General features: G+C 41.8%; 1 protein-coding gene across 1 annotated transcript in view; it reads right to left on the bottom strand.

The window, feature by feature from the left end:
• Positions 1-7,578: 7,578 nt before the first annotated feature.
• The window catches only part of LOC140738567 (ubiquitin-conjugating enzyme E2 N), a 28,241-nt gene continuing 18,194 nt past the window's right edge, over positions 7,579-17,625 (bottom strand). Inside the window, exons 2-4 of the mRNA XM_073066034.1 lie at positions 15,492-15,738; positions 15,250-15,390; positions 7,579-8,617 (exon numbers count right to left, since the gene is read on the bottom strand). Coding sequence (XP_072922135.1) covers positions 8,568-8,617; positions 15,250-15,390; positions 15,492-15,738 — 438 coding nt within the window. The 3' untranslated portion in view covers positions 7,579-8,567. The remainder of the gene's footprint in view (positions 8,618-15,249; positions 15,391-15,491; positions 15,739-17,625) is intronic.

The raw sequence follows: 17,625 nt of genomic DNA, 5'->3' as shown, positions 1-17,625 counted from the left end.
ACCCACTGTATCCAGGCCTTTCAGTGTCTGGTAGTTTTCAATTACAATCCCCCCACCCCCACCCCTGAACTGTATTGAACTGTATTGAGTTAGAGAGACACAAAGCATCAAAATCTCCTTATGGGAGGCAGAAGATCTGCAAGGCACCTAATGATCATACAAGCAAGATGTCAGAAGCCACTGACCATGTACTTCCTCAACTTGGGTTGGTAAAGAAGTGATGATTGAAAGTCTGTTCATCGGTGAAGATTACATGTCTTATCTCCACAAGTCTGTAAAGGCACCATACTTTGTACAATCAGAGAGAATTATGAACTGCACTATTGAGGTGATGGACTCTCTTCCTCCCTCCTCCAAATGAAAGATCAATAAAATAGACATTCCTATTTAATTTGAGAACAGATAGTGTGATTCATTTGCCCTCCACTTCTGCAAATTCCTAAACCTCTCTGCATCCTCCTTGGAACTGACACTGATCAACTGCGGTTCCACTAATGCAATCCACTTGGCTCCCTCATCCTGATCACTGAGAGAGACTGTGAACGGCTGATCTGTGGCACCCACTGCTCACAGCCTCCCTATCCGAAAGGAGCCCATACCGTTATCATCCAATCCTCAATGCACATCAGTGTATTACCTCAAAGTCACAGTAAATTTATTATCAAGGTACGTATCTGTCAACATACACCACTTTGAGGTTCATTTTCTTGCAAGCATTTACAGGAAAATAAATATACAATAGAATTTAAGAAAACTGTACAGAAACAAAGGCTGACAAACTACCAAGGTGCCAAAAAAAACACAAATGGGGCAAATAATAAATAAATAAATAAATAAATAAATAAATAATGCTCAGAACATGAGTTGTGGAATCCTTGAAAGTGAGTCTGTAGAGTTGAGGTGAGCTCCCAACCTGAAATGTCAACTCTGTTGATTGACCTGCTGAGGTTCTGTAGCATTTTCTGTGTTCTGGTGTATATTCCCCAACCTTATATTATGTCATCTTAATCTTTACTGTAACGTACTACTAAAAACCTTCAGAAATTCCAAGAACATCACATTCACTTGCTTCCCCTTATTTATCTATGTTGATGTTCTTCAAATGAGCCATTAGAGTGGTAAACCCAATCACTCTAATGTGGGATAAGCCTTTTGCAATAAGTGCTTTATGTTTATATGTGCTAAAAGTTTTCCAAACTAATTAATCATCTGAGATATTTAAAAATGCATTTGACAGTAGGGCAGTTGTCAGAGCACTCTTGGCATGGCTCCTCAAGGTATTTGGCCTAAGCACAATTTACTGATTGCTGTTAGGTTCAAGGATTAAGTTCATTGATCCCTCTCCTCCCCCTCCCTGCCCACAACACCATACACACACCTGCAGAAGGTCAAAGCATGCAGAGACTGTGAATGTCTGATAGGCCCAGGGATCTCTGCCCTGAGGATACTTGCCAGCAAGAACAAGGCACAGGTCATGAATGTTGGTGACTGGTGGTGTGCCTCAGGGATCTGTTCTGGGACCCCAACTCTTCGTGATTTTTATAAATGACCTGGATGAGGAAGTGGAGGCATGGTTTAGTAAATTTGCTGATGAAAATTTAGTAAATTTGTTTAGTAAATTTGCCCATAGGTTGGGGGTGTTGTGTTTAGTATGGAGGGCTGTCAGAGGTTACAGCAGGACATTGATAGGATGCAAGAGTGGGCTGAGAAGTGGCAGATGAAGTTCAACCCAGATAAGTGTGAAGTGGTTCATTTTGGTAGGTCAAATATGATGGCAGAATATAGTATTAATGGTAAGACTCTTGGCAGTGTGGAGGATCAGAAGGATCTTGGGGTCCGAGTCCATAGGACGCTCAAAGCAGCTGTACAGGTTAACTCTGTGGTTAAGAAGACATACGGTGTATTGGCCTTCATTAATCGTGGGATTGAGTTTAGGAGCTGAGAGGTAATGTTGCAGCTATATAGGACCCTGGTCAGACCCCACTTGGAGTACTGTGCTCAGTTCTGGTTGCCTCACTACAGGAAGGACGTGGAAACCATAGAAAGGGTACAGAGAAGATTTACAAGGGTGCTGCCTGGATTGGGGAGCATGCCTTATGAGAATAGGTTGAGTGAACTCGGCGTTTTCTCCTTGGAGTGATGGAGGGTAAGAGATGACCTGATGGGAGTGTATAAGATGAGAGGCATTGATCATGTGGATAGTCAGAGGCTGGCACAAGGGGACATATCCCTGAAGTACCCGCCTCTACCACCACCAGAAACCACCACCCTGCATCCACAAACCTATCACACCAAGGAAAAAACGTTACCTCTGATATTCCCCCTATATTTTCCTTCAAACATCTTAAAATGATGCCCCCTTGTATTAGCCCTTTCTGCACCGGGAATAATACTAGCAATCCCCTTGTACACCTCATCCTCCTCCGATCCCAAGATAATGTTATCCTGTTTCCTTTTCCTGGACAAAGGAATAACATTTGCCACCCTCGAGGCATCTGGTACTGCTCCTGTGGCCAGTGAGGATGAATAGGCACAGCAATCTCTTCCTTTACTTCCTGTAGTAACATGGCGTGTATCTCATAATTAGTTGGGTTTATTTTGAAGGGTCAGAATTCCCAGGATACCTTGCATTCCATCGCCATCATTGAGCTGCAAGATTTCCACCAAACTGCCAGGTTCACTCTTTTCTCCTTGCATGCATTTGACCAAGGAATAGTTACAAAACATAGGCTTTCTGAGGGCCTTACGGGTATTTATGTATGAAGCAATGGTCCATATTAGGAGAAACAAGAGACTGCACTAGAGAAAACTCAGTGGGTAAGGTAGCGTCAATGGAGGGAAAGAAGCAAAACACAGAACATAGAACAGTACAGTAACAGGCCCTTCAGCCCACAATGTTGTGCCAAACCAATTCAATTAGCAATCAAATAGCCAACTAATCCACTCTGCCTACACAATGTTCATGTCCTTCTATTTCTCTCAGATTTATGTGCTTATCTAAACATCTCCTTAAATTCCCTAATGTATCTGCCTCTACCCAGGCAACACATTCCAGGTACCTACCTTTCTCTGTGTTTAAGAAACGACTCGCCCCTCACATCTCCTTTGAACTGTCACCTTAAATACATGCCCTTTGGGATTAGATATTTCAATCCTGGGAAAAATTTGTCTGTTTTTTCTATCTATGCCTCTCATAATCTTATAAACCTCCATCAGATCTCCTCTCAGTCTCCACTGCTCCAGAGAAAACAACCCAACTATTTCAAACCTCTCTTTATGGCACGTGCCCTCTAAACCTCTTCTGTACCCTCTCCAAATTTTGACATCCTTCCTATAATGGGCTGGCCAGAATTGTATGTAACACTCCAGATGTTGTCCAACTAGGGTTTTATAAAGCTGAAACATAACTTCCCATCTTTCTAATTCAATGCTTTGATGAATAAAGTCAGTCACACCACATGCCTCCCGTACCATCCTTTCAACTTGTGTAGCCACTTTCAGGGACCCCAAGATCCCTCTTCTCTTCTCATTAAGGGGTCTCACCCTTAACAGTGTACTGTCTCTTTATATTTGACCCACCAAGGTGCAGCATGTCCCATTCGGCGGGTTAAACTCAATCTGCCATTTCTCCCCCCAGTATTTGTAACTGATCTATACCCTGCTGTATCGTTTGCCAGTCTTCTACCCTATCCACAACACCACCAATCTTGTATCATCTGTACACTTACTAACCCACCCATCTGCTTTTTTTAATCCAGGTCACACACAGCAGATATCCCTATAGAACACACTAATCACAGACCTCCAGCCATAATAGCTCCCATCAACCATGACCTTCTGTCTTCTCCAGGCAAGCCGGTTCTGAATCCAAATGGCCAATCCACCATGGATCCCATGCATCTTAGTCTTCTGGATAAGCCTCCCATGAGGGAGCTTGTCAAACGCCTTACCAAAATCCATGTATACAACATCCACAGCACTACCTTCATCAATCACCCTTGTCACCTCGTCAAGTTAGTAAGATATGACTTGCCCTGCACAAAGCCACGCTGACTGTCCCTAATCAGGCCATGGTTTTCCAAATGCTTATAAATCCTATCCCTAACAATTCTCTCCAGTAACTTTTCTGCCACTGATGAGACTCACTGGTCTACAGTTTCCAGGATCATCTCTGGTTCTCTTCCTGAGCAAAGGAGCATTAGCTAACCAGTCCTCTGGGACCCTGCATGTGGCTGGAGAGGACACGATATTGGTAAAGACCCTAGCAACCCAATTTCTTGATAACCTGAGGTATATCCTATCAGGTCCTGGGGACTTATTCACCTTGGTAAATAATGATGTGAAGTACTCAGTAAGAACCTCATCCATATCATTTGCTTCCAAGTAGACGTTCTCCCTTTATCCTTGAGTGGTCCCACCCTCTTGCTCTTGATGTATGTAGACAGTCAATGTCGATAGTCTGTTTCTCTCCATAGATGTTGCCTGACACATTGAGTTCTTCCAGCACTTTGTGTAATGATCCAAATAATGTCTTTGGTTTAGAAAAGCAGCTATCCTATCACTCTTATCCACAGCCAGTGTCTCTGTCATTCCTTGGCCTTTAATGTTGTCATGTTATCAGATCTCCTTAGCACAATAATTTGTCAGATTTAGTCTCCACAATGTACTTAGGTGGTTTCATCCATATGTAACACTTTAATACGAAGATCTGAGGATATTTTAAAAGCTAGTCAGAATATTAAAAAATACAGGAATTAAATAAGACAATATGCTCCAAGAATATTTTTACATTTATAAATCGTGGTGCAGTTAGTGCAACACCATTACACCTCGTGTGTCAGAGCTCAGAGTTCAATTCCGGCACTACCTGTAAGGTGTCTCTACATCCTTCCCATGGAATGAGTGGGTTTTCCCTGAGTGTTCTGGTTTCCTCCCACAGTCCAAAGACCTACTGGGTGGTTGTAAATTGTCCTGTGATGAGGTTAGGGCTAATCATGGTTGACAGGGGTTGCTGGGTGGGTCGCTGTGGCTCGAAAGGCCTACTCACTAAAATAAATAATTAAGTTAAAACAATATATTTTTAAAAAGATGAGCTATCAATTATAGCAGAATGCTGTCACAATCAGGAACTAAGATTAACACAGCTCTTTTAAAAAAAGCACACTTCATGGAAATGAGGTCCAGCACGAACTGTATCAGCAAGGAATATTTCCAGCACTTCCAGTTACTGAGTACTAGACTGAAGAAAATCTTCATACCTTCACCAGCTCTTCTGCCAATATTATGTATAGGCTGTCTGGTTACTGATCAACTTACTGCAGGATATCAAAACCTCTCACAGGTGGGACTCCACTCTGCTCTGGAGGTGAATCCAACCTCTGCACACAACCGAGCTATGTCACACCTGGCAAATGGATGCCCATAAGCTCCTGGCACACTTCCTTTAAGTGTTATTGTGGCAAGGCTGGTCAAAGGAGTAGGCGAGTTTCATATGGTTTCTAGTACCAAAGGAATCAGAGGAGAGATAGGTGAGTGTAGAAAGGCAGGAGGGGATTCTATACTACATCAGGGCTTATTTAATGTCAGTACAACATAGTGGGCTGAAGGACCTGTAGTGCAAGGACATCCTAGTGCTTCAGTCACTGTGACAGAATGGATTGTTTCAGGAGGGCGATGGAGAGAAGAATGTTATCCAGTGGTGTTGCTATAGATAACACACACAAAATGCAGCAGATCAGGCAGCATCTATGGAAATTAGTAGTCAATGTTTCAGGCCGAGACCCTTCTTCAGGACTAGAAAAATAGATGATAAGTCAGAATAAGGTGAAGGGAGGGGAGGATGAAGTGCAAGGTGGTAGGTGATAGGTGAAACCAGGAGCGGGGGAAAGCGTGAAGAAAAGACCTGAGAAGTTGATTGGTGAAAGAGATAAGGGCTGGAGGGTAGAGGATCATGGAAGAACGGGAGGAGCACTAGAGGGAGGTGATGGGCAGGTAAGGTAAGAGAATGGGGGGGAACAGGAATGGGGAATGGTGGGGGGGGGGGGGAGGAAGGGTAATCACTGGAATTTCAAGAAATCAACATTAATGACATCAGGTTGGAGTCTACCCAGACGGAATATAAGGGGCTACTCCTCAAACCTGAGTGTGGCCTCATTGTGGCAGTAGACGAGACCATGGGCTGACATGTCAGAATGAGAATGGGAACTGGAATTGAAATGGATGGTTACGAGGAGATCCCACTTTTTCTGGCAGACAGAATGTAGGTGCTCAGCCACGGAGTCTTCCAATCTACATTGGGTCTCACAGGAGGCCACAACAGGAGCATCAAATACAGTAAATGACCCCACGATGCACAGAATTGTCACCTCACTGGAAGGACTGCTTAGGGCTGAGTGGTAGTGAGGCAGGAGGTATAGGGGCAGCGACATGTATGCACTTCTTCCGCTTGCAAGGGTAATGACCAGGAGAGAGATCAATGGGGAGGGTCAAGTGGACAAGGGAGTTGCGTAGGGAGGAATCCCTGCGGAAATATGTGCTTGGTGGTGGGATCCCATTGAAGATGGCAGAAGTAGCTAAAGAATATGGTAAATAGGCAAAAGACAAAATAGATCTACAAGGGTTTCTGGATCAGGCAGGCTCGTCAACCCATCATCAGTCACCAGCACTTTGTCCACAGCCTTGTATATCTTGGCCGTTCAAGTGTATTTAGATGTGAGTTCCTGTCTCCAGCACCTCACTTAATATTTCCTTTAGTTACTGTGAGGAGGTTGGAACATGATACTCACCCGAGAGTCAACAAAGATAACAGTTCATATAAAAAAAGCCACAATGCAATGACCTGGATAAGGCAGTTTGGAAGGTAGAGTCAGCCTGGAACTCCATCTCAAAAGGCCGTCCAGTTTCTGTTAAGTTCTTATTATTAATATAATACAAGTTCATGGAAACTAATGCAATGCCTCATTCATAAGCAAATAGTTCTTCAGAAAACAACTGTAGAGAAGAGTCGATAGCTGAATCCACATGAAATCTGGATGGGCACATTTAGCAATCCTCTCCTCAAGGGACATTAGTGTAGGATGGGGCAAATAGATGTTGATCATAGCCAGGCGCCCTCCAAATGATCTCTGTTAATGTATAATTTTATGCAAGAGGGCTAATCTGCAATGGCTCAACAACCCAAGAACCAAAAATATTAGTTATCACAAGGGTATCCGAGGATCACCTGCTCATTTCTTTCAAAGCAAGAGGTGCAGACCCCAATAGCAACATGGATAGAAATTTTAAGATTTGAAACCATTAATTATAAATTTAGTAACCACATTAACAGGTCATTCCAAGGTCACATCCTTTTTCACCTAACCCATCTCAGTTGCAATCAATGCAACAATATATTAAACCTGAATAAATCCATTGTTGTTCAAGGTATGCCTAGCATTGAGACCCTTACATAGCCACAGGTCATTCCATTGTATTTTTAAATATTATTGTCCAATTTATCGATGTAGATTTAAAGGATGTCTGACCATTTCTAAGGAAACATTACAACCTGCTTTCAAATAACAATATACCACAGTGAACTTGCTGAAACCCAATTTTTATTTTTTACATTGTGTTTTTTTAAATATGCATGAAGACAAAATAGACATTTACACGCTCTGACTGATTACAGGTCCAAATAAGCAAATGGTCAAATTCATAGGAAGAAATCAATGGATCTCCCATTAATAAAGGCCAATCAGCTTGAAGCACATTACTGCAAAGTTATAAAATAGCTGTCTTGGAGCACGTCATAAGTGGTCTATTCACTGTGTTTGCATGCATGACCTGAATGTGATACTCTGTGGTTTGTAATGAAAACACAACATTTAGATTTCAAGGAAGTTATTTCCACTAATGAAGAGGAATGCTAAAATTTTAATTTCTTAAAATTGTATTGTTCTCAGCAGAAAGATTAACACAGAACAGCAGTCAAATGGAACAAAAAAATGTTTACTGAAACAAAGTTTTACAGAAATCCTTTCTTCCCCACACCCACACCACCCACCTCCCTCCCCTATTCCCTACCCAGACAAGCTATACAAAGTCACAAGCCTTTTCAGGATCTACATTTGGGTCACAATAATGATGCATTTTTCTTTCTATTGACTGGATGAACTAAATCAGCTACAATGCTTAATCTACTGCACCTAAAAAAAAGTATTGGCAAAGGGCATGATCTACTGTGTAGAAGTTAGCTGCTTTTTAAAATGCTTTCAGCATCACAAAAGATAAAAACTTATAACAGAGCAGCTAAGCCTATTTTCATTCACAGTGCGAAGAAAAAAAAACTTGTTGTCAAGGTGCACCACTGCTTTCAAATTAACTGGGGAGGAATAGAAAAAGCAAAGTGCTATAGACTCTGCTCATGCTATAATGGTGAATCTGAACATGACAAATAGTCTCTAATACGCATTTAAACACCGAGGCGTTTATTTGTCTGGGTTTAGTTCTGCAGTTGTCTAAGACTGTTCTTTGAATGCAATGAAAGATCTTGGCAGAGTTAGAAGAACTGTGAGTGGCATTCAGTTTCATCTTGAATTGCTGTTCCCACTGGCATATAGCCTAGTCCATGTTCTGGCTACAAGATAATAAAGAAAAATGTTATTTCTAAGCAAAAATTCTCATGGTTGAAATTTATTTGTTTTAAACACACACATTTCAATATCTCTGCATAGTTACACATAACAAAGTTAGATCTCAGCCTGGGGGGGGGGGGGGGCGGGTGGTGAGTGGAATCCTTCAAAGCCACACTCTTCCTCACTTCTGAGTTCAGCAGTTGGTATGCCTTTGAAATATCCACCCCAGGGCTCACTGCTACTGACCCCATCGGCACCAAAATCTTGGGGGAAAAAAGCGTCAGCAGCATCTTGTATTGAAAGTTAGAGGGAATGGGGTATTCAAATCTACAAAGAACAAATGATTGCACACTTCAACTGAATTGTAACTCGTTTTCTGAAGCACGAGCATTGCTCCTTCGAACAATTTCAGTAAATATTACTAAATCTAACCAAAACAAAAGATGCTTCACTGGAGCATCTAGACAGCAAAGACACCTATTCTTGCCTTCCTGACCAACACACTGCAATCAGTAAGGATAGACAGCAGCACCTCTGCCAATTATTCTAAACACTGCATCCTCAGTCCTCTTCCCTATTCCCTTGTACACCCAGACTGAGAGACCAGACTCAGCTCCAAGTTTGCAGATGACTGCAGTGTAGTAAGCTTTACTCAAACAACGTGGAGTCAGAGTACAGGAAGGAGACAGTGACATGGTGTCATGACAACCAATGCCCTCAGTGTCAGCAAAAGAGCTGGTCATTGACTTCAGGGAGCAGTATACACACAGTCCTATCTACACCAATGGTGCTAACATCACCAATAACCTGTCCTGGTCAAACCATGCAGATGCCATTGCCAAGCAAGTGCAATAACACCTCTACTTCCTCGGGAATCAAAAAAAAATATTGGCAAGTCGCTCTGACCCTCATCAATTTTAAATCAATGCACCTTAGAAAGCATCCTATCTGGATGCACCACAGCCTGGTACGGCAACAGTTCAGCACATTACAGAAACTAGTCTCACAGACTGACTACGTATACTTCTCTCAGCCGCAGTAAAGCAAAGATCCCACCCATTCTGGACACCCTCTTCTCGCCCCTCCCATTGGGCAAAAGATACAAAAGTCTGAAAGCACATTCTAGCAGGCTCAAGGACGGGTTCTATCCCACTGACATATGACTACTGAATGTCTCCCTAGCTCATTAAGATGGATTCAACCTCACAATCTACCTTGTGACCTTTCACCTTACTGTCTACCTGCAGTGCCATCTCTGTACTGAAACACTATTCTTCAATTGTTTTCCCTTGTGCCACCTCAAAGCACCATTCTAATTACTTGGTCTGTATGGACAGTATGCAGAAGTTTTTCATTGAACTTTGATGGCAATAGTAAACCAATTTACCCTAATTCTCTGTAGCCCAGGTCTGGAACAACCTGAAGAATAGTGCAAGAACCAGATTTCGCTGCAACTACTTCTCCTCAAACTCCCAAACTTCCTCCCGACAAAAAAAAAAAATCAATTTCAGTATTAAGGGTGTGAGGGTTTTAAACCCCTCATACTAAGAGATTTACCAATAATTTAGCTGTGTGTCGACTTGTAATGGCCTTTTCTGAAACTAATTCCGTCTCTGTGGTTAGTTGTCCAATGAGCATTTCAGCAGAAGCAAACTAATTCTTCAGGTGTTATCTGATGCAACACAATCATCTTTCACAAAATCAAGAAAATGGGAGACGAGTAGGCCACCAGATCCCTCTCACCTGCCCTACCATTCAGTGTGATCATGGCTGATCCATGGTGGTCTCAACTCTTGTGCTCACTTCCCCATAAGCACAATTCATCAAATTTTAATCTGTCTCCATACATGTCCATCTAGTGATCTCCACCACCCTCAGGAGGCAGAGAATTTCAGAGATTGACTACCCTCAGAGAGAAAACATTTCTCTGCAGCCCTGTTTTAAATGAGCAGCTACCTGCGATTACCCTACCTTTGAAAACATCTCAGCACCTACCTTGTAAAATTACCTTAGGATCTTAAACATTTGAATTCTACATTTACCCAAACCACCTAGCCTTTCTCTACAGGACAACCATCTCATCTCAGGAATTAGCTTGGTATACCTCTTTGGACTGCTTTTAATGTTACAACATTCTTTTCAGGTAAGGAGATTGAAACTATGCATAGGCCTCAACAACAACCTGTACTACTGAAAACCAGTTCTTAAATTCCAACACGTTCACAACAAAGGCCAAAAGGCCACTTTGCTGACAAGCCTGTTAATCTTTTGATTGATCATTAGAAAAAACCTAGATCTCTCTGAATTTCTCTCACTTGCAGACTATCTCCATTTAGACCAGGGGTTCCCAACCTTTTGTGCCATGGACCCCTCCCCTACCATTAATTGAATGATCTATGGACCCCAGGTTGGGAACCCCAATTTAGATAATAATCTGCCTTTTGATTCCTTTTAGCCAGGTGTATGACCTCACATTAAACTCCACTGCCAGGCTTATGCCCAGTCACTCTAACCACATCCCAGTGCAGAATCACAATGTCCTCACCACAAACATGGCATTCCACATACTTTTAAAAAAAACAAATTACATCCTTCCAGCCTGAAGGAGGATATTTATTCCAGTTCTATGGTACAACAATCCCATCTAACATACCTCCTTGAATACCTTGGTCTCAATTTATGCACTGGCCTGCTGTAGCACCCTGCCAAATAGCATTTAGAAATCTAAATGCATTGAAGACATTACAGATGCCTGCCCTACCACCTGCCCTACCACATGATTTGCCCTACTTTCAAACTTAGCAAAATCCTTGACCTGCTTTGTTATCCAGACACTGCCTCCTTCTACAGAATCCCGCTTTCAGTTGGAATAAATTCCAGCTGAGCATTGTTCAAGCAGTTGGTCCATAAATATTGTATACAAAATTACAGGGTGCACAGAAAGGACAAGTGCGAACAGGGGCTTTCCACTGAGGCTGGGTGAGACTACAACTAGGGTGCAGGGGAAATGTTTAAGGGCAACACGAGGGGGAACTTCTTCACTCAGGATGGAGAGTGTGTGGAATGAGTTGCCAGCACAAGTGGTGGTGCGGGGTCAATTTCAACATTTACGAGAAATCTGGGTAGGTGTATAGATGAGAGGGGTATGGAGGGCTAAGACTAGGGAGATTAATGGCTTGGCACAGACTCGATGGGCTGAAGGGTTTGTTTCTGTACGGCAGTGTCTATGACACTGATTCTATATCTGCTACTGCTCATCCACTGACCTCGCTCTTTGCAGTTTTCCCAATCTACCTTACGACAATTCCTCCCTCGTACCATTAAAACCATCCCTTTTCAAGCTGAACAGAGAGGTTTTGGCCCCAAGGTTGCTCTTTCAAACCCCAGCTAGAACTCTATTACACAGTGATCAATACTTGCTCAGGGACCTCTCATTACAGGATTTCTAATCTTTCCTCATTCCTCATGACCAAATCTGAAATAGTATACTCCCATTTAGTTTCACCAATCCCTGATGCACTACACAAATTATTCTCCTACAGTACTCTTTGCCAGTTTGGTTGATCCAACAACTCGATTAAAACTTCCCATGATGGTTGGAAGTCAAACATTCCCTAGACATTTCTTTTTTAAATGACCCTATATTCAAATTTTGTTTTTAGCTTAATTTTTATCATGAATAAGATACCTATTGGTTTCTATAGATTTTCTTTTGTGTATATACTGTTTTCTAATACCTATTCTACTATTACAAACACAATTACTGCCTCCAACTTCACAGCATAAATATTGATTTTTCTAGCTTCCAGTAATCTCTTCCCCCCCCCCCATTCTGGCTCGACTCTTACCCCCTTCTCCTCAACTGCCTATGAGCCCCTCCTCCTTCCCAAAACACCGACTGTTTATCCTTCCCATGGATGCTGCCTGACATCAGCTCCATCAGAATTTTATGTTACTCTGGATTTCTAGTATCTGCAGCATCTCCTGTGTCTACTATTACAGAAGTCTTTTTATACAACGCAAGTGCTCTTTAAAGCTTAACATGGTGTCTCTGCAATGGTGATAGCCCTGAGAAACCACTGGTTGCTTGGCAGGCTTTTTGACCACACAATCCACTCTCTGATTGTTGTGTATTCTTTGGGGACTGACATATTGATCAAGGTTCAACTTTTCAAGGGACACATTGAGCTATCTTCCACAGAGGGCAATGAAAAATTCCATGAAAAATTCAACAGGGACGTTTGACTAATGGTTCTCATTCATCATCATTAAGATAACTTGAATAATATTTTGTAACAATTGACCACAAGTAAATTGTCTGGTGCTTTTCTCCATATTACAAGAAAAAATTACCTTGTTATCTGTGGATATCTTACATATATATGCCCTACAGCTACAAGAGCCTACAGGTAAATACAAAACTGCTCTGATACAGAACACACTCACTCACTGATACCTTCACTGATTAACGATGCTTGCTTGCCTTCTTTTCCTTCTGGCCTGTTCTTCGGTAATATTGTATAACCTGGAACTTGGGCAACACGGTAGTGTGGCTGTTAGTGCAACACTATCACAGCTCCAGTGACCCAGGTTCAACTGCACCACTGAACAAGGAGTCTCGATGTTCCCCCGTTGCTACACAAGTTTCCTGTGGGTGCTCCAGTTTCTTCCGACATTCTAAAGACATACAGGCTAGTAGGTCAATTACTCACACAGGTGTAACTGAGTGGCTTGGGCTAGTTGGGCCAGAAGGGCCTGTTACCATGATGCGCCTCTAAATAATAAAATCATTTACTATTTCAATTTTCCCTTATTTATGGAGTCTAATAATTGGAATTTGACTTACAATTCTTAAAACCTCTCAATTTGAAATTAACTTATTGTGTTGCTGTAATGACAAACGACACACTATAACTGATTATCTGCTTTGTATCCTCTCCCAGCTTTGCTATTATTTACCATAGAAAAATGCTAAAAGCTGGAGTAAGTACCGTAGATTCCGGATTTTAAGCCGCTACTTTTTTCCCACATTTTGAACTGCTTTGAACTTTGCGGCCTTTAAAACGGAGCGGCTAATACATGATTTTTTTTCATGCCGCCTCGTAAACATTTTGCCTCGTAACAGTAGACCAATAAAATTGATGAGTAGTTCACAGAGGTCCAATGAAATTGTACGATAAATCAAGCGCACTTTCACAATTAAATTATTGTAAATCAGTCATTTGTACTCACCCTCATCAACATGGAAAACACTCGAAGAAAAGCATTGTGCTGCCTTAATGGCAGTTATTTAGTTTATAATATTTTCGCTTAGTAATTCATTTTCTAGTTAAAGTTAGAAGAGTTTTAACTATATTTGTTTTCTGTACTACATCGCGGGATGCTATGACGTCACACCCAGTTTCGCCGCGTCTTGTGGGATACCAGTTTGCGATAAACGGAAAGGAGGGGGCGAGCGGCGGAGCGAAACGCTGCTTTTAAGTTAAAGGCGATCAATAACTTTTCCTGGTAGGCTGCAGTATATATATTTTTTACCAGTCGTTAGGAGATATTGGAATGTTGTTCAGTAAAGAAGTATACGCAACGTATATTTAAAAGTAGCCGCATTACGGGCATGGTTCGAAAAAAAGCATTTGCAATATGTATTTGTTTTTGTTACCATATGGATTTAATTAAAAGTTAAAAAATCCTCACGTGTAATATCTTTCTGTGTAAATATCTCATATTACAACGTGGGACACCTGCGGCCGAAAATCCGGTGCGGCCTTTACAAGTAAAAAATTGATTTTATTTCTAAAATTAGAGCCAGCGGCTTTTAATCAGGTGCGCTCTGTAGTCCGGAATCTACGGTACTCCAATAAATAGCTTATGCACAAGTCACCAAGTTAGCTTTCTTTGTTACTGTATACCTTGGGGGCTGAAGAGGCCATCAGGGAAGAGGTTGAGCATGAAGCACAGGAGAATGGGGGGTGATGTATAAAACTGAGAGACACAGATAGTTCTTGATACCCCAACTCGGGGGGGGGGGGGGGGGCAGGGGGAGAGGAGACAGCTTAAGGGAAACGATTTAATGAGAAGCTGAGGAGGAACTTTTTCATCCATGGGGTAATCAGCTTCTGGAGGAATTAAGTTAACAACATTAAAAAATATACTTGGTCAGGTATATGGCCAGCAAAGAGCTAAGGGATAATTGGCTAAACACAGGCAAACGACACTAGCTTGAATGGGAATCTTGGTGCTGGATTACCTGGGCCAAAGGGCTTGTTTCCACAGTGCTCGAGTCTGCGATTCTATACACAGGTTATAGTTTTGGTGCCTATAGACTACTTTCAGCCATCTCATCTTCCTCACTATACATGATTTTAACTGAATCTACATTACCATCCATTGCCCCTAAATCAGGCTCAACTTTGTCCTGATACATTCCTTTTCCTTTTGGCTTGCTCTCTGGAATACTGAGCACACAATGATCCAGATTATACTCCTGTGTTGCTGTCTGTGCTATCAATTCATTTATAGGATGGCAAATGCTACATGCATTCAAGACTGACGGAACACAGATCAAGTTGTCTAACTAGCTTTACAATTTCTGCTATTTTTTCCCTACCAGTAAAATATCAAATAACAGAATTACCTGTCTCTATGGCTTGGGCTTCATTGCTTTTCCACTGTTCAGCTACATCATTTGCTAATGGATCATCTGGATTTGGTGCACTTAACAATGCCTGGATCGAAAGCAGTACTGTACGAATCTGCAAAGCTGGAGACCATTTATCTATGGAATCAAAACATTACAAGCTTTTGTTAAAAACTGCACAAAAGTTGTTCTTCTGATGGGACATGAAATGAAACCAAAAATTTGAAGGCATCTGTTACCTTTCAGAATATCTAAACAAATTCTGCCCAGTTTGTCTACATTTGGGTGATATATTTTAGTCATGAAACGAACTTTTGGCGCTGCCATTGGATATTCTTCTGGAAGAAATAGTTCAAGTTTAAAAGTACCACCCTCAAATGGGGAGTCCTGTGGACCAGCTATAACAACATGGAAGTAACGTGCATTGAATTCATCTGCTTCTGCCTTTATACCAGGCACTGGCTCTGCATGTAAACGCTGAGTTTCCTGAAAATGATGAAAAAGACAACTATTAGTAAACACCAAATAGCACAATTCCCCAAGTATACTATATGCCCAATCCACTTTGAGAAATTCCAAAATCAAGGCCCAATCTGAACAACACAATCTGTTTATTACATGCAACAACAAATTTATTCATGGAATTAGTTACTAATATGAAGCCCTACATGTAAACCTTTTCCAACTCAACCAATATAAAGAGCATTACCAGGACTACTTTCAGAATGTCACCCAGACATTCAAGTGGGACATTACTTGTGAGATATGAATACCAGTTCAATAGCCTCAGAAGAATCCAATGCCATTATTTGGAGAATACAGTCGGCCTTCCTTATCTGTGGGGGATAGGCTCCGGGACCCCCTGCAGATATCAAAGAATGTGGATGCTCAAGTCCCTTATATAAAATGGGATAGTATTTGCATATAACCTACGAACATCCTCCTGTATATTTTAAGTCATCTCTAGATTACTTATAATACCTAATACAATGTAAGTGCTATGTAAATAGTTGCTATACTGTATCGTTTAGGGAATAATGAAGTCTGTACGTGTTCAGTACAGACACAACCATCATAGCTCTTCTGGGAACACTGATGCTGTCTCGACATCAGCCGACCCCGATTCTCCCATGATCTTTAAGTTCTTGAGGTTGTAGTGCTTTACACAGCTAGCCAGCCATCCCTTACTAGCTTTAAACTCCTTCCTCTCACTCACAAGTAGCGAACAAACAAGAGAGGCAAACAATGCTCAAACAACAATCATCTCTAGATTACAGTACCTATAATACCTAATACAATGGAAATGCTATGTAAATAGTTGTTACACTGTCTTGTTTAGGGAATAAGGACGCTTTGAAGGAGGCTCAATGATACTAAAGTCAGGATCTGTGGAGGTTGAGGGCTGAGGACCACTTTGACATGCATGAGGAAATCTGCAGATGCTGGAAATTCAAGCAACACACACAAAATGCTGGTGAAACACAGCAGGCCAGGCAGCATCTATAGGGAGAAGCATTGTTGATGTTTCGGGCCGAGACCCTTCGTCAGGACTAACTGAAAGGGAAGATAGTAAGAGATTTGAAAGTAGGAGGGGGAGGGGAAAATGTGAAATGATAGGAGTATACTGTGTCCGGTGCTCCCGGTGTGGCCTTTTTTATATTGGTGAGACCCAATGCAGACTGGGAGACCGTTTCGCTGAACACCTACGCTCTGTCCACCAGAGAAAGCAGGATCTCCCAGTGGCCACACATTTTAATTCCACATCCCATTCCCATTCTGATATGTCTATCCATGGCCTCCTCTACTGTCAAGATGAAGCCATACTCAAGTTGGAGGAACAACACCTTATATACCAGCTGGGTAGCCTCCAACCTGATGGCATGAACATTGACCTCTAACTTTCGTTAATGCCCCTCCTCCCCTTCTAACCCCATCCCTGATATATTTAGGTTTTTCCCCCCCTCTTTTGTTTCTTTCTCTCTCTGCCCATCACTCTGCCTGTTCTCCATCTCCCTCTGGTGATCCCCTCCCCCTTTCTTTCTCTCTAGGCCTCCCATCCCATGATCCTTTCCCTTCTCCAGCTCTGTATCCCTTTTGCCAATCACCTTTCTTACTTTTACATCATTCTTTATTTTTCCTTATTCATGTTGCTAGCCAGTTTATATGATCTTTCAGTTCAGCTCCCAGTGAATGTGCAATGCACCCACTCCAGACAGAGTGCAGTGCCATGTCATGGACTAACTAGTGTCCCAAATGATAGCTAACCAGACTTTTATATTAGCTTTGCTTCCTATTTGTACTTGAAAATGGTTTTCTTTTTCTTAAAATTTAAGAGCTTTAACTAAATAAAACTCCACCTGCATTGGTGAAAAT

This window comes from Hemitrygon akajei, chromosome 14 (genome assembly GCF_048418815.1).
Source record: "Hemitrygon akajei chromosome 14, sHemAka1.3, whole genome shotgun sequence".
In the NCBI taxonomy this organism is placed as follows: Eukaryota; Metazoa; Chordata; class Chondrichthyes; order Myliobatiformes; family Dasyatidae; genus Hemitrygon; species Hemitrygon akajei.
This window is presented reverse-complemented; position numbering and strand designations above follow the sequence as displayed.